At 37.3% G+C, this 25,131-nt stretch overlaps 1 protein-coding gene across 1 annotated transcript in view; it reads left to right on the top strand.

The window, feature by feature from the left end:
- The window catches only part of NCAPG2 (non-SMC condensin II complex subunit G2), a 43,044-nt gene extending 18,176 nt beyond the window's left edge, over nt 1-24,868 (top strand). Inside the window, exons 11-28 of the mRNA XM_038129861.1 lie at nt 1,944-2,069; nt 2,936-3,115; nt 4,106-4,258; nt 5,825-6,047; nt 7,304-7,431; nt 7,916-8,089; nt 10,368-10,438; nt 10,712-10,865; nt 11,037-11,210; nt 11,723-11,833; nt 11,945-12,085; nt 12,880-12,979; nt 13,258-13,442; nt 14,224-14,367; nt 16,242-16,345; nt 19,314-19,411; nt 19,642-19,744; nt 23,626-24,868. Of these exons, the coding sequence (XP_037985789.1) occupies nt 1,944-2,069; nt 2,936-3,115; nt 4,106-4,258; nt 5,825-6,047; nt 7,304-7,431; nt 7,916-8,089; nt 10,368-10,438; nt 10,712-10,865; nt 11,037-11,210; nt 11,723-11,833; nt 11,945-12,085; nt 12,880-12,979; nt 13,258-13,442; nt 14,224-14,367; nt 16,242-16,345; nt 19,314-19,411; nt 19,642-19,744; nt 23,626-23,677 (2,421 nt within the window). The 3' untranslated portion in view covers nt 23,678-24,868. The remainder of the gene's footprint in view (nt 1-1,943; nt 2,070-2,935; nt 3,116-4,105; nt 4,259-5,824; nt 6,048-7,303; nt 7,432-7,915; nt 8,090-10,367; nt 10,439-10,711; nt 10,866-11,036; nt 11,211-11,722; nt 11,834-11,944; nt 12,086-12,879; nt 12,980-13,257; nt 13,443-14,223; nt 14,368-16,241; nt 16,346-19,313; nt 19,412-19,641; nt 19,745-23,625) is intronic.
- The last annotated feature ends 263 nt before the right edge of the window (nt 24,869-25,131 follow it).

Here is a 25,131-nt window from a genome sequence, read left to right as displayed (position 1 = left end):
TTTTTTTTAACATCCCACTCATTTAAATGAACATGTACTGGGGAAGCAGTGTTTTAAATAATTTGAAGTTAATTTCAGAATCTGTTAGACCAGTTAAAATTTGAAAGAAAGCTGTGAAAATTAACTGAAGAAAAAATAAAAATATTGTTTTAAAAGGTTCTGAAAGTTTCTCCCAACAGTACAAGTATAATGGTAAAGAAATATTAGTCATTTAAATTACTGTAGGCTCTGGCATGGAGAAGTCAGTGTGGATTAAAACAGGCCATGAATTTAAAGTCTTAGGTTCTACCTCTGTGAAGACATTGTGCGAGCCTGAATATGCAAATACATTTGGGATAAGTTCCAGCTAATTAAAGGCAGGAATTTGAACTGTGGGTACTCAGTTCAGAATTAAAAGTGAGCTTAATGGAATTCAGTGTAATGCACTTAAAAAGTTTATGGAAATTAACTTTCTGGAATGGCTCTGGTAGACAAGGTCTAGGTTATTGCACAAAACCACATTTGAATTAATTTTCACATGCAATGTTAGTGCAGAAGAGCTATTTCACCCTGAATTCACATATTATCTTGTTATGTGTTAATTCTTGAATATAGACAAGCTCAGAGTTAAAGGATTTTCTACAACTTTATAGGATCTTTTCACCTTTAAACTGTTTGCATTATCCATAATAAATAAAGAAAAACACAAGTCCCTAACTAAAGAATGTATGTATGTGCTTTATTTGCTTTTGTAGTATTCAATTTAAAATTTCTAGTGATTTTGTTGACGTGACGAATTTGGAATGTTATGGTTCTACTCCACCATATCAGGATTGGTCAAGAAGAGAAACCCAAAACAGATTGTAAATTAAGTAATTGTTACTCATTTCTGTTGTGTTTTTCTGATTTTGTCATTAGTTTATTTAAGTCTAAATATTACATGGTTATTGCCATGTTCCTTTTCCCTGCCTTTGATCTCAATGTACTTTATCACAAGGGAAGAAGAAAATTAAATTATTAGCACAGTCAAGAATTTCCCTGAATTGTCTCATCCTGCTGTTAAAATTAGGCCTACTTTGCTTGTGATATTGAGAGATTTTAGTTTTTTAATTGGACACAAAATCTGGACAAAATTTTTCCTTCCAAGTCTTCTTTCCCAGAGAAGTCAGTAGAGGCTCTTAATCACTGTGCTGCTATCTTTGATCAATAAAATGTAGTTTGGTGGTTAGATTTCGGCTTTTTCCTTGAGATGCCTTGAATTTCTTCATGGTTTCATTGCCTGCTGTCTTGTTCTGTCCTTTAAGAGTTCACTGAATGAGTGTCTAAATATGCTCCTTTTTCCTTTTTTGCATTTGTGGCTCTACAGCCAGTAAAATACATGGTGGAGTACACTGAAAATTGTTAAATATGGTAAAATGTTGTGAGGCTTCCCATAGATTTTTGATGAGCTGCCTGGAGCTCAGAACATGGTCCTAATACTTGTGTGCAGAGATGCAGAACTGAATATGTTTTTGCTGGATAAGTTACGCTCCAAGCTTTCTGGTACTTAGTTACTAAATACTGTTTTCTTGAGGAAACAGGCTTGAGCTTTTCAATTAAATCACCTGTCTCTTGACAAGCAAGTTAATTAATCCAGTCTGATTGAATTCAGGAGTCTTCTGTCCTGAAGAGGAGCTTTAAGGCCACCAAGAGAAATCCCAACTGCTTTTAATTTATTCAGCATTACAGAAAGCAGAAGGGCTCTGACTGTGATTCCTCAGGGTCATTGCAACTGATGTGCTTTGAAAGCTGATTGTAACAATAACTCAGGTTAAGTTCTTCCATCCAGTTATAAATTCATGTCTTCCATCTACTTAATTAAAAACACTTGTTTAAATGTTTGGAGAACAGTATTTGACAGGATACACCTTTGGATATTAACAGTTGGTCCTTACGGAAAAAAATCTTTTCCTCCATTGTAACAGGCCAGAAACTCAGAAGTTCGAGCAAATGCAGCGTTTTTGTTTGTTGATGCTTTTCCTCTTCGTGATCCCAGTTTTACTGCTGAAGAGATGGACAGTGAAATTCAGAAACAGTTTGAAGAACTTTTTGTAAGTTTTAATGAAACTAAAATGTTGAAAATGAAACTTTTATCAGGACTAACTCAAAAAAAAAATTGTTGATGCAATTAATATTTATGGAATTTTTGGATAATTGTAGGGAGATAGAGGTCTGGCATAGAAAATACAAAAATAAACTGATATTTTAAATTTCTTTAGTATGTTTTCTGCAGATGCCGTACGCCGCTTTAAAAAGGAAATATTTTGGTTTGTTATTCATTAATCTGTGAATGAGAGATGCCTTTGAAAGATTAAATGCATGACTAATGATCTTGATCCTTATTTAACCTAGGATTGTGGGGGAGAGCTTCACAGTTACTATGGGAGCACTCAATCAAAGTTCACTACTGTCTTACTAAATACTTCTGAAATTAAGTATAATGGAGAGAACCTAAAAATCTCCTTACCAGTCCAAATGGGTGAGAATGTGCATAGTATTTTCATTAAGAAAATGTTGGGGGATTCCTGAGTTGACATCAGATAATTGAATGAATTTCAAAGTTGTTATGTTGTTCCATAGGAACAGTGATCAGTGTAGACTCGTATAAATAGAAGTCCAAATATTCTTAATTAAGTCACAAATGCAAGACTTGATTTATTTAAAAAAATAAATTCAAAAGTCGAATAAAAAAGTTGGCCAATAGTTACCTTAATTTTGCTGCTGATTTAAATTTCATTGTTTTCTTCATAGTAAAATGCCTTGATGGACTTTAATATTACTGTTCTTTTATTGTATGACAGTTTCATAATGATTAAAAGATAATGGAATGCATTTGGTTTATAATGGGCTCAGAGCAAACAGCAATAGAGTCACAATAACTCATATGCTCACAGTGTTATTCTTCTGTTTGTTTTAGAGTCTCTTAGAAGATCCTCATCCAGTTGTCCGCTCTACAGGGGTACTTGGAGTTACTCAGATCATATCCAAATACTGGGAGATGATTCCTCCAACAATTCTTGCTGATCTTTTAAAAAAGATAACTGGAGATCTGGCATGTGATATAACATCTGCTGATGTTCGATGCTCTGTTTTTAAAGTAAATGTTTTTATCATGATTGTCATTTTTCTATTTTACTTGATGTACAGGTTTCTATATAGGCCACTTTAAATCAAGGGAATTTCTTGGTCTTCAAAATGTCTCAGGCAATAGAATTCACACTACATGGAGGTTTTGCACATTTCATAAGAGCCACATATTTGGAAAACACAAATGTCTTTAACTAGTAATTAATTGCCTTTCTGACTCTAAGGTTTTTCAATTCCAGTTGTACACACTGTTTGGACCCGACAATTAATTTTTTTTAGCTATTAGAAATTATGCTTAGGCTTGAAAATATACGTAAGCAGCACCAGGGTTTCTTATATCACTGGCTTTAAGGCATCCCAAGACATGCACAATTAGGATTTTGTACCCCACTTTGTCTGTCTCAGGTTTGGATGGATATAATTCCACAGTTGGTCTGGTGATGCCTCCTCCCATGCATTGCTCACTATGTTAGAAATAGTTCATCTACTTCTTTCTGGCATGTGAGAAATAACTGATAGCTTGGACAGGAAAATGAACTCCCTAATCAACATTTTCATTTGAAGATTTTGTCTGTGTCAGTTCAGGCTTAAATTGAAGCTGTCATCCTGTTAATCCTCACTTGCTCCACTACTGCTTCATGGGGGAGCTATCCTGGGTAAGCAGAAAGTGCTGACTTAAAAATTAATTGGAAAAAAGAAATGTATTTCTAATTTGAAATCAGCCTATTTTAGAAAGCTGGTGTGTCCTCAGGCAGAGGGCAAGACCATGGTCTTAGTAGGTCTGAAATTTATTCAGCTGCAGTGAGTTCACTGATCAGAGTTCACTGCAAATTTGAAGTAATCAAAGCAGATTTTACCAAAGAGTATGACAAGAAAAACAAGCATGCATAGTGTCCGCCCCTGCTTTATTTAACATGAGAAGTGTCATGGTCCTCTTCAACAATTTTTAGCTACAGATTTTTCAGCTCCACTCTCTCTGGATTTGGTTCTTTTACTTTAGTGCCTACCAATAATTTTGGACAACAAACTAAGTCACCCACTCCTGGAACAGCTCCTACCTGCAACCAGACACAGTCTTCATGATAATTCCGAGAAGGTGCGAGTGGCTTTTGTGGAAATGCTGCTCAAAGTGAAGGCTACCAAGGCTGCCAAGGTAGGATAATAGCACTTGATAAGTAGCAAGGACACAAAATCATATTTTTATGTTTATTTTTTTTTAAAAAAGTGCATTTTGAGACTGCTGCAGTGTTCTTAAAAAAGAAATAACCTGCTTTGCTCTGGTAAAACTCTTAATATCTGTGGTATCCTGAGTGCTCTGTGGGCCCTTCTCTCTGGATGGGCAGGGGAAAGCAGTGGGTTACAGCCACACTTCCCTCAGCTGCCCAACTCTTCTAAATGCCTAACATCTTAACCCAGTAGCTTTTTTGCTTTGATTCTCCTATTTTTATAATGTCTGTTTCTATTTTGTGGGCACATCCTTTTGGATTTTGTGTCTTTTTATAGTGAATTTTAATGCATTTTGTGTTCTGCTGTGGACTCTTATTTAGGGTGTGTCCAGCCACAGACATTATAGCATCTTTGAGCTCTTATTCCACTCTCTAATGTTAATAGTTTCTTAATTTCAATTTTATATTTTAATTTAACAATGGTTTTGTCTCTTGCTAACCCTAATAAAAGCCTGAAACTATTAGAAAGCATCCACAGGAGGGCTCTGAAAATGTTGAAGGGTGTAGAGGGGAAGCCATACAGGAGTGGCTGAGGTCACTTTGTTTGTGAATTATTCTGAGTTTGCTGCCATTAAAGACAGAGAAAAAAGATAATTCTCAATGTCAGGGATTTTTAAGGGGAAGGAAAGATCTGGTTTAAATAAAGAAAAAAAAATCCTAGTAAGTGGTAGATGTTTTCCAATAACTTCCTATTGATTTAAAAACTGTAATGTGTATCTCTGGTAAGTCCTGGGATCACTTTAAACTTACTTTTTATGATAGTTTTAATAGGGACATCCATAGTTCAAATTCACCGGGTAATTATCTGATACAAATATTTCTACTCAAGAGTAAAATAGGTTCCTTGGCATTGAAAAATACTTTTTTGTTTGTTTGTTTTAATTTGAAATTCTCCAGCATAATTAATTCAGAATCTTCTCACAAAAACTATAAATGTTGCATTACAGCTGGCAAACAGCTGTGTAGTCTTTCTGAATTTCATAGCCTTTGATTTCTGTGTTACAAATAAACTAGAGCTCTGCTAAGAATGGCATGCATTCAGTATTTAGTAATGTAAGGTTTGGGATGGTTTTGTAAAGGGTTTTGATCCATACAGGTTTTAAAGGTGTACACAATACTTGTGAGTAGTTTTGTCCTGCTTTGTCCTGTGAGGAGAATATGAAACATGATATCCTTGTGGAGTAAATAGTTCTTCCCTGTATCTATGAAATTGCATTCGTATTGCATGTGTATCGAAGTGGAATTGCTCGAACCACAATTTTAGCAGTGAGTCAAAGATACCAGGAGATTAAAACATCAGCACAGCAGAATAACATTATTGCAGCAGAATTTGGCCTCCAGTACACGTTGGTGTCAAAATAAAAAATGCTCATGTTTTCCATGTTCTCTATATTTGATTAGAGTATTGAGATGGAAATCACTTAATGAAGGTGATGGTTTTTTCCTCTATTTTTGTTTCACTCCTTTGAATATCTTCTTCTTACTTCACAAAGTTCTGGAATATCTGTCCCATGGAGCATCTCCTGTCTCGCCTCGAAGCTGACGCTCGGCCGGTGTCGCGGCGCATCGTGAACCTCCTGCTGAACTCCTTCTTCCCCAGTGCCCAGCCCGAGGATGTGTGGTGTGAGCGCTGTGTCACTCTGATCCAGATGAATCCAGCAGCAGCCAGGAAGTTCTATCAATATGCCTATGAATTCACTGCCCCCACCAATATAGGTAAAGCACAAAACCTTGTGAGCTTTTGGAATTACTGATATCATGCTATGTAAATGCTTTTTTCTTCTTATTTCTGTAACAGTGGTACATTGTTGCTAGTTTTTTTTTGGGGGGGGGGGGGGGTTAGTATAATATTAGTTTGTAGTTTTGGAAATTCTTGACACCAGCAATAAGCACAGCTGGCAAAGTCATCAGCTTTTTCAACAGTGAGGAGATTAAAGCTTTTCATCTCTGTTCTTATGATGCTGTACTGGACACTCCAGCCCATGGTGGTACTTCTGGTCCTTCTGGTCCCCTTTCTCCCCACACATACCTTAAAATTGTCTCAGTTGATACCTATTTCTCATGTAGAAAGAGGGTAGCAAATACCCTGATGCCTTAAGTGATTTGAGATCTTCCTGTGAAAGATTATATAGAAACTGAAAAAATGTTTACATCTGATAATCTGTGTATCTGGGATTTGTGGATCAGTATTTTCAAGTTGCTCGGAGAAAATCTAAATAGTCTTCCTTCAGAAAGCTTCTGAAAGTTTGAGTGGAGAGGGCATGTACTGCCCAGCATGTCACTGCTTTTTGGAAAAGTCCTATTGAAACAAGTAAAATCAGGAAAATTTTGTTTAAGAGGAGTTCTGTTAAAACCCAAGTATTCAGCATGGAGTGACTTGGGTGAAATGCCCAAACCATTGCCTCTCACTGATCATCTTGATGAGGTTATGAAATCACAATTATGAAATCAGCTTGTTGTACTTCCACCAGAGTGGCGTAACCCTTTCACTTTTCTAGAGCTGAGCTCCTCATTCAGGAGTGCAATGATTGGGCTACATCTTTTCCAAAGAATGGGAATTGACATAGGAGGGAGTGGGAATTGACATAGGAATGAACATTGACATCAGAGGGAATGTGTTCTTGAACGTGGGTCATTAAGTTAACAGCTATGCCAGATTAGATGTAGGAGTTGTGGGAGCTTCCTCTGGTTCTGATTTGATAAGGTGGTGGTTATTTGGGGATTTTTTACTATACTGTTTTAACAATAAAATTACAGAGCCTCATGATAATGCTGTCATTTCTTCTTCATACTTGAGGATATAAAACAGTTTTTCAATTTCTTTTACAAGGAATTTTTCTCTATTTTTTCCTAGCTGGTTCTGTTGCCTACTTTTCATACTGGCTTTCCAGCATTGTAATTAGAAGCACTTGTTACCAACATTCTTAGCAAATAGTAAATGTCTAATTTATTCTTACTCTATTTAAATGTAGCTAAACTGATGCTCACTATTCGACGCTGCTTGAATGCCTGCATCCAGAAAGCAATGAAAGCGAGGCTTCATGATAGTGGGGATGATGATGATGATGATGAAGATGGAAGTGGAAAGGAGAACAGCAGTGTAAGAAAGTCCACTCTATTCTATAACCTCTGGTAACTTCTTTTCAGTGGTGCTTAATGTGAGACAGAATATGGCAGAAAGTCTAAAGAAATGCCCTTGGGCATCTCTGGAGTTGGGAGGGGATAACTGCCATTATTGGATTTTCATGTCCTGCAGTAGCAGAAATCTGGTCAAGTAGCTAGAAAAAGATAGAAGGAATATGAAGCATATTTTAAGTTAATAGTTGCCTAATTCCAGTGCTGATTATAAATTGGTTTGGTTTTGCCATTAAATTATTTTAAAAATTACTATTGCAAGGTATGTGAAATTAGAGAGATTACGAATGAATTGTGAGAATTCATTAAGAATGAATTCCTGTTCTACAGCAACCACAGTATCTTTGTAAAGGGTCTAGAAGGATTTTTTTCTAGTGTCTTTAAAGCCTTATTTTAATTTAAATTTCGGTTTGAAAATATAATGGGTAATCTAAATGTTTGTATTTCAGGTGTTGGATAATGTGTTGTCAGTAAATGATGTGGCCAGCATGGCAAGTTTGTTGGAGATCACTGTAATACTCTGGAGAAGCATCCACAAAGCACTAGATCATAATGAAGATGCCAAAGATTATGCTATCAGGAAGTTTGCTTCTGTACTTCCTGAATATTTTAAAGTATTTCAGGTAAAGAAAGCCTAGATTTTCCTGTATTTTCTCAGTATTTTCTTCAGATGCTTTCATGTTTTATGTCTTTTATCTATTTTTATGGCATTAAGTATTCTTTTTCATTGTTGCTATAAACTATAAACAGCAGCAGTTTTCTTTGAATCCCACAAATGGGCAGAAACTATTCTCCAGCTGCAGTGTCTGACTAATGAACCGTTATCTAAATAGTCAGCTCAAAAATACTTATGCAATAAATTGCTCTCCTTCTAAGGTTTTCCTAGGGTTTTATTCTTTTGAATGTTTTAGAACTTTTGGAAAATAGTAAATACAGAGGAGCCATTGCAGAATTAATGCTCAGTGTGCATTAGAGTCCACATGTTTTTCTACCCACTGTCCCCCAGACTTTTCCACCAGCACCACTTCTTATAATGCAGCTGCAACTGAAGCAGCTGAGGCTGTTTTTGCACTGAATATGAGCTGGCAGAGTGCACTCACAGTCCAGAAAGTCAAACATGTCCTGCTGACCTGCTGGAGTGAGTCCAAAGGATGACCACCAAGATGATGAGAGGGATGGAGCACCTCTCCTAAATGGAAAGGCTTAAAGAATTGGGATTATTAAGCCTGGAAGAGAGAAGGCTTTGGGGTGACCTAAAGTTTGCAGCCTTCCAGTGCCTGAAGGGAGCCTGCAAGAAAGACAGAGAGGGACTTTATATAGGGGAGTGTAATGACAGGACATTATATAGGGGAGTGTAATGACAGGACAGGGGAATGGATTCAAACTAAAAGAAAGTAGGTTTAGATTAAATATTAGGGAGAATTTTTTTTTTTTTTTGTGAGAGTGGTGAGACATTGGCACAGGTTGTCCAGAGAAGCTGTGGATGCCCCATCCCTGGGAGTGTTCAAGGCCAGGTTGGATAGGGCTTGGAACAACCTGGCTAAGTGGAAGGTGTCCCTGCCCATGGCTGCGTGGTTGGAACAAGATGATCTCTAAGATCCCTTCCAGCCCAAACCATTCTGTGATTCTGAGGTTTCTGCTAATTTAAATCTACTCTCTAATGATCTGTTGATGCATTTATTTATTGCTTTGATTCAGTATAGGCAGTTAATTAAAATCAATCATTTTCAAATTGTCAGTCTCTGTGCTCTAATTGTTTTAGTGTTATTCTTGAGGAGGATGCCATCCTGATAGTGGCCAATAGTGGCTGCTGCACCCAGAGTGAATTTGGAAGGATTGCATACTGGATATCTTTTTCTTAGTGGATGGCTTTTATGCTGAAGTATCCTGAAATGTGGTGGCTGTTCCACTGCAACTTTGCTTTAGATAATCAATATTATAGCAGCACAGATACACAAGTGCTCTCTACCCCGAAAGCGTTTGGAAGTTGTCAAAGACATTCCAAGCTTTTTTAGTAGAGGATGTAGCATCCTTTCTGAAAGGGTCTGGTGAACAGACAAGATATCCAGCTTTAGCAAGCAACCTCTTTGACTCTGATATTCTTATATAGTGAGTATGCAGCTTGGATCTAAAAGGACCTGTCATCAGAGGTTTAGTTCCTAAAAGACTACAAACATACTGAAGCAGCCTGTCTCTTTCCTGAAAAAGCTACAAATATATTTTAAAAGTTCTTTTTAAAATATGTGCTTTAAAAAAAGGTTTTAGAGTTTGGAATGGTTAAGTAGATGATAATTTAATTTGGCTGTTTCCATGAAGCTTAGACATAGAGATAAACCATTTTTGAAGAGTTCTTAACATAGATTGGTTTCTGTATAACCTGAGTGAGATTATGTTGTGGCCTGGAACATGCATTATGACATGTTGTAATGAATAATAGTGCATTAAACATTGTCAGCCTTATATAAGAACCTGTTTCTTTAGAGTCTTTTTAATAAGTTTGTCTTGTGAATGAATTTAAGGCACTTAAGGTTGGGAGGAGTTAGATGGTGTCATGGTTGTGCAATTAAACCTTAGTCTCTAGGGGAGAAAAAAAGTGATGTGGAGCTGCTATTTCTTTTGCAATGAGTATTAACCTAATGAAGCTATGACTATTCATGGCAGTTATTCTGGCAGATTGTCAGAAATTGAAGGTTATGATAATTGGTAATTGACCTCCAAAAACAGGAATCAGATATTTCAGATTGCAAGCCGCATATTGTTTTGAGCTCCTTACAGCTCCATTTGTAGAGGAAAAGGGAAATCCTTAATTTGAGGAAATGCAGTCACAGTTTTTCAGTACTGTCTTAGTTTTGCTTGCATGTGTGTACCTTTATGTCATACAGTGTAATTCTTTTATCCTAGGATGAGCGGTGTATGGGTCCATTGATTATTCTGGCATCCTTTATGCCCCCTGCTGCTATTCCTACTTTCAGGTACTGTTTGGAAATCCAAAATGCAAATGACAAGAAGTTTCTTGCTGACTGTATTCATTCATTTTTTGCAATCTGATATATTAAATGCCCATTTGCGTAAATTAAGACACTAAAGCTTAGTGTCTTAATAGTGACCAAAGTGATAAGTCAGTAAAATTTGTGATGTTCAAGTCTGTCTCGTTGGTGAATCCTTTTTTTGTATTATACTAATTGTTTTCTGCACTCATAGGTGTGAAGGTAATCTATCTCTTTGTCTGTCTGTTTTCTTTTAAGCTGTGGTGTGGTTTCCAGACTCAGAAATATTGACAGCGGAGCTGACCAAAACAAATATTCTATCCTGATCGACTGCCTGTGCCGCTGGGGTCAAGTGGGGCACATTATGGAATTAGCCTGCGATTGGCTGTCTGACTCACTCACCCCCACAAAGGTGTGCATATGCATATGACAGGGAATGTAGGAATTGCCAGACTGCTTTGAGGCAGCATGCTGTTTTAAAACAGAATAAGACTTTTTAATGCTGTATTGTTCTGCTTTGAAATCAGTTCTAAAGTCAGATACTAACAGAGCTGTACTGGTTTTGTGCTTGCTTCCTATTCAGAATACTAAAACATCTGGGCGTCGAGTACGTATCGAAGTAACACATCAGTCAAAGCCAGACTTAGCAATTGATTACATTGAGTATTTATTGACTCATCCTGTCAATTGTGGTTGCCTACTTTCTGTTCCTAAAAATAAACTGAAGAAGCTTTTGAAAACCCTCGGTGCTGCAAAGGTAGTTTTCTCCTTATCGTAAATAGTGCTTATAAAATCAGTGCTTAACATCATATATTGCCTGAGTCAAACTGAAATGCCTGCAAGAACAAATAAATGAGGTTCATGATGCCCTCTCCCTTTGTAAAAAGATTTTTTTGTAAAACGATTTTCCTTTTGATTTGTATTTCCAACAAATACTCTAAACTAAAAGTATAATAATTCAGATTTTTTTATAGACGGCAGATTTTAACCAGCTTCTCAGTTTTAGGTGTCTCAAAATTTTTTGATCTAGTGTTGAGATTTTTTTAAGGGACCTTACTTTTAGAATATGCAAATAAGGAATAGTCTGAAAATCAGTTATGGCATTGAAAAATGGAAGTAATTAAAGCATGCTTGTTGCTTATTTGGGGTTGGTGCTTTGCTGTTTTTATAGGTTTGGGGTTTTTTTAAACTTTTTGTTCAAAGCTGTTGAGTAAAGAAACATCTGAAAGGTTTTTCTGAAAAATATAAATGTAAACCTTGATATTTCAGAGCGTTCTTGGCTCAATTCTGAAAGGAACAGATTCTGGTGGCTGGAATCAAGCAACCAGCCTAAGAGCCTTCAGCCTCTTTTGCAGATTGACTGTTCATCTTCAGCACAAGGTATGGTTACAGCTTCCCAAAATAAGCTGGAGTTGCAGTTGACAGTATAAGGAAGTTCCAAAACAATTGGAGAGACAATTGGTAAACTTCCCTTTGGTTTTTTTTTTTCAGTTTTCTGAAGGAGAAGATCACCTTTCCCTTCTGAAGAAGACAGGTGCTTGGATAGAAAGTCAAGTTGTACCTTTTATACTAGCAAGTGATCAAGAGGATGGTATTTCTAAACACAGTGATGTTTCTGAATTAATTATCCAGGTTAGAGGATTCCTATAATATAAATCAAGCCGCTTTCAATTTGAAAAGCTGTAGGTGTAGCAATTTGTATGCAGACAAACTGCACTGGCATTTGTGTCATCACTTACAGTGTCCCTTACCCTGATCTTGATTTGCCCTTTAAAGAAAGCATTTGATGATATAATGTGGGTGAGGTTTTAGCTAGTTCTGAGTTGTTTTCTGTTGCATTCCTCTGACATTTCATTTAACCTAAGGTGCATTTTACCACTTGAGCTTTCTTTACCACTGAGCTTTTACCAGATTTTGGTGAAAGGAAAGATTTGGTGATAGGAAGGATTTGGCTAACTTTGGTCCCAGTCAGTGTCTTTGAACAACCCAGCTCATATCTACACAGACTGATTTAAAGTTCTCACTCTGTCTATACTTCCATCTCATAATCTGTTTAGTATGTCACAACTGTGTGTCTGTAGGGAAAAGCTCTTTTTGTCTGCTGGTTTTAATTTTGCTATTAAAGGCAGGAAGAGATGTCATATTTTGCCTCAGTAAATGATAGGTGTCAATGCCTTTGATCTGAGCCTGAGTAAAAAAGAGAGGATTTACTGCCTTTTGAGAAGCCATTTATTGTTAGGAAAGGGCAATGGAAGCATCTGAACGACTGGTTGGGATTCATGCTTTTCAACAGGTGTGAACTGAGTAACTCCAGTTAGGTACACCAGCTCTCAGGGCACCTTGGCTAAGAGTTTGTGGCTTTATTATTTTTGAGTTTTACTTTACATAAAGTTTGGGTTTCCTATAATTTTGCACCTCTCTTCTAGGCCTACCTGACAGTGTGTAAAGATGTCATAATGGTGGGCCTGGGAAATGTCACATTTCAAGCACACCTTTTAGAAATGGCTCTTCAGATTATGCAAACAGGTAAATAGCAACATATTTATACTGCATTTATACTTGGCTGACTTTTCTTATATTGGCATGTTAGTTAATCCCTAACTTTTAAGAGTTGGAGGGAACACTGGATTCATACTTAAAATGTTAATTGGACTGTATGAAAATTTCAGCTAAGGGTGCTCAGAAACTACATGTATTGTCTACACTTGTAAACTATCACTATTTGTTGTATCTCAGTTTCATTTTAAGCTTGTACCTGATTAATATTACAGCTTTTACACTATGGTATTTATCTCTTTCTCTAGAGAGAGGTGGCTTTTGCGCTCCAGTGTTGCTGTGTGCTCTAAAGGAAATTATTGAAGCTTCTTTAAATCAGAATACTGAGACAGAGGAAGTGACAAATCTTTTCCTCACTCTACAGAACGTCTTTCAGAAAATTTTAGAATGTGTGGCACATAGACTTAAGAAAGAACAGGAAAAAGGAATTCAGGTATCATATTACAGTTCAAATTGCTACATAATTGCTAATGTGTAGGTGAATCCATAATTTTTATGCAAAAGGGTATATTTAGACACTTTGAGGTTGTTACCTTGCTATTACCAACTGTTTGGGTCGACACATGATTAAATTTTCAGTTAAATTTTCCAAGTTTTCTCGTTGCTAATTTTTTTTTGGTCCATTTTGGTCTCATCATGACAGGAGAACCAGGAAATTGCAGAACAAATGCATTCTGTTGCAAATGATTCTGGACCGTGGTGGTACTTCTAGGCTGTTAATCTTATCTACAATTACATGAACTTCCTCAATCCAGAGCAAAGGATTTGTCTATATATATTATGATCTTGGAGGGAGGAGACATTTTCTTTATTATTTATTTCTTTTCATCTGAATGATACCAACTTCAAAATATGTATGATGTTCTAAATTCTTGAAAATCTTGCATTTTCACAGAAAAGTGAACTTCTTGTATTTTAAAGCAGATACTAAATAGTAGTGAAATGGGTGGATCACTGGGAAATTTGCTGATCTACTTTTCAGGACTTCTGAAAAACATTCAGTTCTTTTTTGTAAGAACTACTGCTTTGTTCATGTCTCAAATTTATCAGTAGACTTCCTAGTTGTTGCTGATTTCCCCCTCTGATCCCAAGTGACTAGAATACCTCTAAAGCTTCCAAGGTGTGGTGTGCACTTCACAGAGAGGCTTGCTGGTATATTTCAGTTATACTCAAGCAGTCTGAATAAACAGATGTGTTTTTATTTTTGGTTTTAGTTGATTCAGTCTATTCAGATGCCTCTTGGAGAATTCATCCATGCACTGCAGTGCTGGCATTCCACATTCCCAGCAGTTCACCAGGGTGTACTCTCCACTCTCCTGGCTGCAATAGTAGCAGAGATAAATTGTGTGCTACAGAAGGTATAGTTAATCCTGATTTTCTTTTTTCTATTTAACACCTTCTGCTTTTTAAATGTTATGTTGGAACGACAGAGCTTTATTCAGAAAAGTGATCTTTGTACTGCATATGAGGATTTTGTGTGTGTTGGCATGGAACAAACAGGAAATTTTATTTGCTATGATTTCATATTAGAGTTCATCTCTCAGATTTCTGACTACAGCTCTGTAGGAACAGACTTGTCATGATAACTATTTCAGTATCTGCCTCTGACAGGAGAACTTAGCAGTTAGGTAGTGTTGGGATTTAATAACATAGGTTCTGGGATATTCCCTCTGTGCTTTTGTACTGGCTCTGGCTGGGAAGGAGTCAGCTTTCCTCCCTGCAGTCCCTGTGCTGCTGTGGTTGGCATTTGTGGCCAAGACATTGTTGAGGACACACCAGTTTGTTTTGGCTGTTGCTGAGCAGTGCTTTGCAGAGTGTCAATATTTCCCTGGTTCCTTCACCTTCACTCCAAAAAAAAAGTGAGGCTGTTGGTGGGCAAGAGGCTGAGAGGGAACACTGCTGAGACCATGGACCCAAACTGATCAAAGGCTTATGCCACACTAGGCAATGTTGTGTTCAGCAATTAGAGCTCAGGGAAAGGAGGAGGACAGGGCCTTGTTCCAAACCTACCTCACTTCATCCCACCCAGCATTAGGGAGTTTCGGAAGTGAACCGCTGATGTGTGACAGATTCCCATTCCCTACTCTTGGAATGGTCCCATAAGGTTCTGTAGTCCTGTTCCAAAGCAGGCTGATGCCCTGCTTGGCACCGATCACTTGTGCATTCTCTGCTTCCATACAGAGAATTACACGTGCTGCATCTTTTTTTTGGTTCCTTTAGTTTTTGTGCAGAGGACTTCCAAATATTTGATCTGCGTTGCTTTGGAAAGTAAAGAAGGAGTCTCTAATACTAAAAAGAATGTGTAGACAGAGGTTATTTCATGTTCTGAAAGTCCCACAACTATCCTTGAAGGAGAAGGGCAAAATTCCCACCCTGTTTTTCAAATGCAAGTAGTGTTAGAAGCAAATATTATTAGTAAGATTGGAAGCTTTGAGAACTAAAAAGGAAGAACAGAGGCTCTTTAGTATAGGCTGTACTTTTGCTGTGGGTTCTGGATGTGTCAGAAACAGAGCAAGAAACACTTGCCAGAAGGAAGGAACCACAGAGCAGCTTCTAAGGTTCTGTTCCAGGAGGCACTGAAGCAGTACCAGCTGTTTGCCTGCAGATATTGATGTATCAGCTGAGAGGCTGTGGGGTGACAGGTGCTCTTTACAGATGATGCAGAGGAAACATTTCTGGGCTTGAATATACTGGAGATTTATGCTCATAGATTGAGTGCTCATTCCAGTCACTCATCTGAGCTGGGGTTTTCCCTGCCCCCAGGTTGTTGTAAATCAAAATTCAGTTCTAACTAAATATTTGTCATCTGGTCAGAACTTCACACCAAAAAGAGTAAGTATCCAGGAAATCACTGTCACTGAAGTTACATTTAGAAATCATGGATGCACACTTCAACTTGGAGCCCCAGAGGGGACTCATTTGTGTTTTATAGGCTGTGCCTTTGTAAAGAGTGACCACCAGTGTACGTAAATGAAACTTCTGGTGAAAGCAACTGCAGAGAATATCTTCCTTGGTCCAAATACTGTTTATGTGGTTTAGTTTCAGTCTTTCTAATTTAAATTAATTTTGTTTATTTGGACACAATGCAGTTGAATTAAAGCTATTCAAAGAATACTTGTGAATGTTGCAGTTGTTTAAGGATAGGTCTTGGTTAGTATAATTACTGAAATATGGTATTCTGCATACATATCTTTCTTGAGTTACCACAGTTGTTGACTTATTTCTTTTTTAGGCTGCCAGTGAAAAAGACTTGACTATGCCAAAGACCATTTCAGACCTTCCTCCTCTTTCAAGCAGTTTAATGGCTGTAATTATGAAGTCGGTTAATGTTGTCAGGTAAATGTTTCTATATTAATTTTTCCAAGATTTTTGCTATATAGAACAGTTTATATGTTGTCATTAAAATTTTAATTTCTAAATTCATATAAATTTTGAAGAACTGCTTGCTTTCTAAATTTATCTGGACTATTTAATAATCCCTTTTTCTTGACATATTGCCTGTAGATATTGATTGCTGGGGTTGAGTCCATTTTTTAACCAAGAGTGCTTCTTATTTACAAGACTGTTAATCATTATGAGTTTTTTAATCATACGTCTTGGCTTGCTTCTTTCATAAGATACTTATAAAGCTGAGTTCCCTCACAGAGATATTAAAATATTAACACAGAGATATTAAGAGGAAATAAAATATTTGCCAGAAATAGAATTAGTCCTTTGATTGAACATCTGAATGAGGTGACATGTACCTATGGCTGTATTAAAGTCACAACATTCAAAATAGAAAGTATCTGAGTGCTGAAAGCCTCCAAAAATGAGCTTATGTTATTTAAGACTTAAACTGGGAAGGTATTTGCTCTACTAGGTGGGGGCCCTAAATATCTTCTAAAATTGTCACAACTGAATTTCTTTTTGCATATTCATATTGAATTTTTCCTAACATGACTCTACACACTAGACTTGTTTTAAATTATAAAGGAGCTTAGAAGTCCTATTGCCCTCCCTGACTTACCACAACTAATTCCTCTTCTTTCCTTATCTGACAGACTGAATATCCCTGTCTCTGCTGTTATGAGGTGTTTTTTTCTTCTCAATCCTTCTCTAATTCTAGTTGAACTTGCAAAACAAAAGACTCCAGAGACTTCAGCAATAGTCCAACTAATCCAAATCTTGCCATGAGGCAGCAGCTCAAGGTGTTCTCTTCTAGTGAAACAATTATTTTACACATCTCTTTTCAAAAGAGATGCAGAAAATCAGTTAATTCTTCTGAAACTTTTTCTTGTAGTGATCAGGGTGAATCTTGTCCATTATTGGTGGAGAAAACTACAAGTTTGAGCCAAATTGTTTCTGGGTACTTGGGAAAAAATGTATCTTCTACTATTTATCTTTTTGGGGCAAAGATTTGAGATAATTTCCGTCTGGTTCTACTGGTGCCTCAGAATAGAGACTACTTTTAAGGCTCTTTTATAAATCTGTATTGATAGGCCATAATCAGAGTCCTGTAGTGAATGGTTCAGTATTTCAGACATCTTTATGTCAACATGAAAGCCTTTGACATTACAAAATTTGATGTGAGCTTCTGCTCTATGAGCTCAGAGTCATCTTGCTCTAAGCTCTGCAGAATCTTTTTATTTTCAGTACTAACCAGTCAGTCTCTAGCACTAAATTTCAATCCCCCTAGCAGTGATAATACTGGGAGGCTTGGAAATATCTGTCCAATTGTGTGAGTATCCTTCATTTTGGTAGGGAACTATCTGTATAGGAACCAATTACTTACCTCTGAACCTTATATGTATTTTTAAATAGCTTATTGTTCTGTTCTGTTTTATCTTTGCCTGCAGGCTCATGTGACCCTTTTTCAGAGGGAGGTGGGGAAGGGCAGCTTCAGTGAGTCTTGTTACAGGTTAATGAAATTGCAGTGTTCCTTCATGGAGGTTAAGAGTGTGCTTAGTGACCCAAACAATGATAACAATGAAGTCAGGACTCTGATCCCAGTTCTGTCCATTAGCAATTTAAGAGCAAGGTGAAATAGAATCAATGCTTGGTCACATTAGTCCACAATGATACAGTGAAACCGAAGCAATGCATGAGCAACTTCATAATGCTTATTTCTGAAGCTAAAGATTTTTCATTTGTCTCAGCTCTTAGAAGCAATATTTGAATTTCTGCAAAACGTTTTTGCTGAATTGGTTCTTAACTGCATATTTCATTTTGATATCTTAGCACAATAAAAGCCTGAAGAACAATTGAAGTCAGGACTGGCAATGTATGATGTTCAGTTTTCATAACAGATAATAATATTGCTAAAGGCTTTTTGAAGTATGTTAGGGAAAGTTTCTGTAACATTGCTGCTCTCAGTTTTCCCTTTAGTTCTTCACAGACATTTTGCTTTGTGCTGAGGAGTATCAGGATTATGGATCTCTTCCATCTCCTGTTTTATCCCTCTTGTTCTTTTATTTTTCTCTGGTTTTGAGAATTGCTTCTGAGGTAAATTTGGGTTTTTTACCACAAACACTAATGACCAGTTAGTTTCCATTCTGTGGTATTGACTTATTCCCTGCTGCAGTTTGGTTTGGTTTCTGGACCCCGAGACTCTCATTTCATTTTTCTTGCCTTGACATATATCCCAAAACACCACTAGAGTTTGCTGGTAATACTTTCATCTCTTGCTAGAAGTCACAAAATCTCTTAAGATACATATTGAGTTAGTATTTTACAAGGAGCTGCTGCCATGGTTCTGTTATTCTGTCCATAGTTTCAGTAACTGAAATGTTGCTTGGAAGTGTTTCAGAGCATTGTTTAGTTATAAATGATCTTCACTGGGTTGTAATTGGAAAAACATCTATTTTAACATTTATGAGAAGCACATTTAAGATCAAAATGTTAATTAAGCCTGAGTAGGTGCTAGCAAACCAATGGAGTAATAGAATATATTTTTTCAAACTTCAGTAGAAATTTGAGTTAGAAATTTCAGTACAAATACTGGGAATTAAGTTCCAGTAGAACCAGTAGTGTTTTCATGGATTGACTTTCCTAAAATGTACCACAAGCTCTTCACTTCTCTTAACAACCACTTGTTCTGTTTGCAGACTTTTTTATTTTCGTCCCAATCAATTTACCATGCTTTGATATTCTCAGATCCAGAGGCAGCACATAGTTTTCAGTTACCCAGTCACACTGCTTTGTCCTGCATGGTATCTTCGAAGCTGTGGTGGCAGACTAGCATAATTACAAACATGTTCTGCTCAGTTCTATTCTGAAAGAAATGTGGTTTATAACAAATTTTTTTCTTTATTTTTTTCCTTAGGTCAATTTTAAATGAATTAATGGAGTGCATTCTCTCTGAAGAAATTGAAGGGATTTTTAGTCTAACAGCTACTGTCTGCATTGTGATTATAATTAAAGGTCAGTTAAAACATTTTTGTCCTTTTTCTATCTTTCTTTTTGCTACTGCATTGAAATACACAGTAGTTGATCCAGGACAGTGAAAATCCAATTTAATATCTAGTCTTCCATTAAGCAATTTTTTATGTTTAAAGTTATTCTATGAAAATATGGAAGAGTGGGGTTGTTTTTTTTTTTTTTTTTTTTATAAATTGTTATTTTTGTCCAACATTTCAACTCATTTCAAATAGGTAAGCACAAAACTTCACTTCTAAAGGATATTGCACCTGCCATTCAAAGGAAGCTGATAATGTGCAAGGATGCTGCTACAGGAGAATCCAGAGGCACTGAAAGGTGGGTGTGCTGTAGGAAAGGAGCACTCAGCTCTCCTATGCCCCCTCTGCAATAATTGGCTCTGTTCTGTACTTACATAACACTGTTAGAGTGTTCTGAGTGATTGATTGCAAGGTTTAAAATACTGGGGGGGGGAAGTGGGAGGTATTGAGCCCAGCACAGTATTAAATTTCCTGCCCTTATATCTGCTGTGATTGCAATCTTTACATATTTAGCTTCGGGCTTTTTTCATTTAATTTGAATGTGTTATCACTTGATCCTGTATATTGCAGGATTCACTTCTGAAATCCAGGTCTGTTTGCAGCAGGGGTAGAACAAAGCAAAGAGTCCAGTTACTAATCCTTATTACTAGATTTTTCTCTCACTTTGGCATTAGGCATATGAATCCAAACCTATACAGGCAGTAAAAATGTAACTGAGTATAGCAATGACTTTGAGACCTTTCCACAGGTGATTTTAATTTGCTCTTTTTGGTGGGGGTGGATTTCAACTGTCATATCTTGTGTATCTTTGTGAAAAGTTTTTTGAAAGTGATTGGCTGCATTGTATTTGCAATCAGTTATCTCAGCCTGTCGACAGAATCGTTATGAATGCTTTAGCCTTTAGTGTCTCAAACTTGCTTAAGTCCTAAAATTTGTGAACATCTGATTTCTGCCTAATTATTGAACTGCCCATGGAATCAAAAAGTGTGCCAAGGAGACATTATAAGCACAAATACAGAATGTGAAGAAACCAGACTGGCATTATGGACATTAATCTAAAATTTCTGAGAAAGTTTGTAATGCACCACAGAGACCTGAACGTGCAGACGCCCTTGCAATCTTTCATTCTTCAAGCTAGTGATCTTTACTATTGAGTCAAACAATGGCTGTAGAGTAGACAGACTTTGAAATAAAAAAAGCCAAACCAGAGATGCCCAAACAAGCCAAAAAGTCCATTGTATAGGAACCTTACTGTATAGGAGCTCCATTTACTCAGCAGTTTCTTGCACAGCTCTTCCCCAGTGTGCTCTTCTCAGGTATCCCTGGCCTGAGGTATGTTGTTCTCTGGCATTTTAGTGACTTGACATAGACATTGGTGGCTGAGCTGTGCCTCCATCCAGAGGATAGTGCTCTGGATTCCTTCCAGTACCCAAAAGAGGCCTGCAGGAAAGCTGGAGAGTTGCTTGGCTGAGAACAAAACGTCCTTTGGTCAGGAGCTAGCTTAGAAACAAAATCAAACACAAATAAACAAAACCCCATTCTTTCCCCTTGAAATAATTTTACAATGGGTTGCCAAGTGCCCTACTAGAATATCTTTAACAACAACAACAACAACAACAATAATAATAATAATAATAATAATAATAATAATAATAATAATGATGATGATGTGGAAAAGAAGGAGAACGGCAGGGTATGGAGTTTCAGTTTGCACTTCTAATCAAGACAGTAAAAAAAGCTGTGAAATTAAAGTGAATCTTAACATGATTAAATAAATAGGCACATTAAAGTGAATAATTGCTGCCACTTGAGAGCACTAGTGACTATAAATTTCAGTGAGAACACAGATAATTGCTTTATGAATCTATATGATTGTCTCTGCCCAGTGAACTGGGACAAATCAACCTGCATGTTGGGGCAGATGAAGAGTATAAGATGCTACACAGTGTTTTAATTTCGTGATATATGAGTGGCTACCTTTGTATAATACCAACCCAGGAGGCAGTTGCAGACAAAATTCAATCCTTAGGGATATGAATATGATAATGGGAAGACTTTTTCTATGAATCGGCATTGCACTGTGATAAAATTCAGAAGGTATCACACGGCTTTGCAGAATTTTGGGGGGTTTCATATTTGTACAGTTATGTTGGAGAATTTTTCTGTCCAGAAGGGTAAAATAATTGATGCTGGAAAAAGGTTTGGAGGAAGTTCTGCAGTGATGAGGTTTTGCTCGATGAATTGAAGTGCGTTTGCAGTCTCACAGCTAAGACAGAACGTCAGACTGGGCCAGGCCTCTGGTGGCTTCTGATGTGCCATTTGTAGTGCTCTGCTGCTTGTGTGCTAATGTAGCTAAAATGTGATTATACATGTTCTAAAGCATGCCCGAGTGTTTGTAAACTATTTTATCATCCTACTCTGCTTACCAAACACCAAATTTTGTTCTGGTATGCTGCAAGCTAGATCTCTGGTCATTAATTTGAATACAGTCCCCTAACACACATTACTGTGCTGCTGCTGGCTAAAATACGTTACTGGATTTTAACTCATTCTTAATAATATTACTATTTTTTGCTTCTGAATGCATTATCTCCTAATAACTCCTTGAGGGATTATTTTATTCAATACCCAGGTATACCAGGAAATGGTGACATTCTTTAATTTCCCAAGAGAACTGGCATTCTGTGCCAGCATCTTAACTTCAGATTTAGGAGTAGTCTCTTACATACTAGCAATGAAAGTAAAAAAAAGTAAAAAAGTAAAAAAGCTGTCTGGTGTGGTAATTAAGTTCCTGCCCTTATACAAGGAATCGGTGCACTAATTCAGAAGCAGAACTTTTCACTGCAATTTGCTCTTCCCTCTTCAGCTGAGCTAGTGGTTTCAGATGCTCCTGTGGGTCTGTATTTTAAAAATGCTGTTCAGTGCATTTAAAAATTCTGGACAACATACTGTGTATTGAGAGAATTTCCTCAAGAGTAATGGCACACACATTAGTTTATAAAATGCAAATATTTATGCCTAACAAAAAAAGCAGATAAAGCTGTCAGTGCAGTCGTTTGGAGGCTAGAGAAAAATGTCTCCTAAAACATTAGGTTCTGTAAAACCTAATGTGCTATAGGATAATAACTTTTACTTAATACTGTGTATTTACTTTATTTAGCATTTTGATATATGAATATTAGAATTTAAATTTAGCTAACGGCTGTGCTGAAATATTTTTTTTAGTATTATCTTTTAGCTAGCTCCCAGATTCTTAATTGCACTCTCATTGCATCTGTGAATTATGGCTCCTGAGTTGTTTTGGTGTGTAACTCTGGGTGTGATTTCTCTGCCTCCCATCTTTAAGTTCCCTAGGAAGGTACTTGGTAAAACTGACTTCAGCTCATCTGTTTGGGAGGAGCAGAGTTATTCTGTTGGCTTTTGGCCAATGGTCCCACATTACAAATCCATTGTTTTTTCAGCCTTAACCTGTAAGGAAATAAAATTTAAATAAAACAGCATTGTGCCTAAACCCACAGAACTTAACTAATCATCCTAATTCTGTAGTACCTTGTAACACTACCTTTAGTTGACACTGGAGTTTCATCCTGGCTTAAAGGCTGTGGAACTGCAGAGAGGAGCATGAGATTAGAGAGCAGAGTCAGCGGGGCTAAGAGAGTGTGAGGGCAGCTCGAGGAGGCAGCTGCTAATAAGGATGAGATTGAAAGCTCAGGTTTGGAAAAAAGTTGCCATGGGTGAGAAAAGAAATTATAAAGACTGAAGAGTAAGGGAGAAATGAAGAAAGTAAACAAATGAAAAGTGGTCTTAGAATGAATTACCTGTAAAGGATTTCACTGTTTTGTTGGAACAAAAGAGTAACAATGCCATGCAGAAAACGAGTGGGTTCTTTAACTAGATGATGAAATATTAGAAAATGTGCTTGAATTGACATATTAATTTAACCTGGTTTGCTGTTGGTTATTCTAGAGACAGAGATGATCAGTAGAAAAATGGAAAAATTGAAAGAAAAAGAATCCAGCTATTTCAAAAGTAATTTGTAAAGGCATTTTAATAAACTAATATGGACTAACTGGGTCAAAGAAATCATGTGGTAGCTGTACTCTGAGAATCAAATAGTTGAGGAGTGATTTGGCATTTAGCATTTCTAATTCTGTTATGCATTGTTTTATGGCATTTCAGATTCCTGTATGAATCATCTCTGAAAATTTTGGATGAATTTTTGAATCCTTGACCACGCAGAAGCTTTTGTCATGAAAATTGAGGGAAGGTGTGTTGCTTTGTAAAAAACTTACCTTGTAAACTTGTGAATTGCTTAAAACTGTTTCCTGTTATTCTGTACATTTAAAGCAAGCAAAATGTATAAAAGTGTATATAGAAATTATGTAATAGTAAAGATTTTTCAACAGCTGCAAAGGGGTTGTTCTGTATAAAAAAGTCTTCTTGGGGGGGATTGTAGAATCAGTATTTTTGTATCTTTGGTTTTGTAAAACAAATAATAATTATATCATAGATACTCTGGAGACTGAGGTCACATGTAACCTCAGGCCATGGGAGGACTAGAGCATATTCCTAGGGGTTATGGAAATTAATCTTACTTTGAGATATGTCAGGGTCAAAATGGTGATTTGGAATAGCCATCGTGGCTTTACCAGGGGCAAACTCTGCCTAGCCATCCTGACTTCCCTCCCTTTTGTAGAAGAAGAGAGAGCACAGCATGTCCTGCTTCCTATCCTTGGCAAAGACTTTTACACAGTCTTACACAGTATCCTTACAGCCCAACTGGAGAGAGATGGGATGGATGGGTATACTTTGAAGATGAGCAGAAAACTGGCTGGACCATCAGAGTGGAGGAATGATCTGCTAAGGGGTGAGATTGGCAGCTGTGGCACTGCTGAGGGCAGGCCCTGCTGCCAGGGCTGGTTGGTGACAGGGTGAGCAGCAGCCTTGGCCTGATGGCAGATGACAGCAGCTGGGAGCCACAGCTGACACCGAGGGGCATCTCCTGATGTTCAGCAAAGACCTGGAGCTGATGGACAAATCCTGCACCACCCGCACAGGCACCTGCACGAGGGCAGCTTCTTGCTGCTTGCACCTGCCTGCAGGAGGGTAAAGGAAAGACTTTCCCCAGAGATGACTGGAGGAGAATATGAGGCTACAGAAACAACTTGAGCAAGAGAATTTCTTGTTGGACGTGAAAAACAATAATTATGAGAGGGAAATGGAACTGGAAGAGGTTGCTCAGAAAGCCTGTGGAATACCCATCCTTGGAGATGTGCAGAACTTGGCTGACAGTGGGGGAGGGCTCTGACCTTCCATGGTGTCATAGCTTTGGAGTTAGCCCTGCTGAGCTGGGCATTGGACTAGATTCTCCCTTGAGCTTCCTCATGACTTGAATATTCAGGTGATTCAGCATCCAGTACACTGGGGGAAATGTCTTAACTATTAAACATAGGCTTGAGTAATGTATAAATGGTTTTATATTTAACTGTTTTTTAAAATTATAGCTATTTTGATCAGTTAGTACTAAGGATGCAGATAATGCAGGCATTTAAGCCAATTATTTATTTTTCTTCTTGCTCTCCCAATGATGCCTTGTGAAGGCTGACCTAGAATAGAGGCTAGACAGTGTTAAAGGAACAAAGCAGGTATTTATTAAAAGGTGTACTACACCTTGGGTAGTGCAAG

Source organism: Motacilla alba, chromosome 2 (genome assembly GCF_015832195.1).
Source record: "Motacilla alba alba isolate MOTALB_02 chromosome 2, Motacilla_alba_V1.0_pri, whole genome shotgun sequence".
In the NCBI taxonomy this organism is placed as follows: domain Eukaryota; kingdom Metazoa; phylum Chordata; class Aves; order Passeriformes; family Motacillidae; genus Motacilla; species Motacilla alba.
This window is presented reverse-complemented; position numbering and strand designations above follow the sequence as displayed.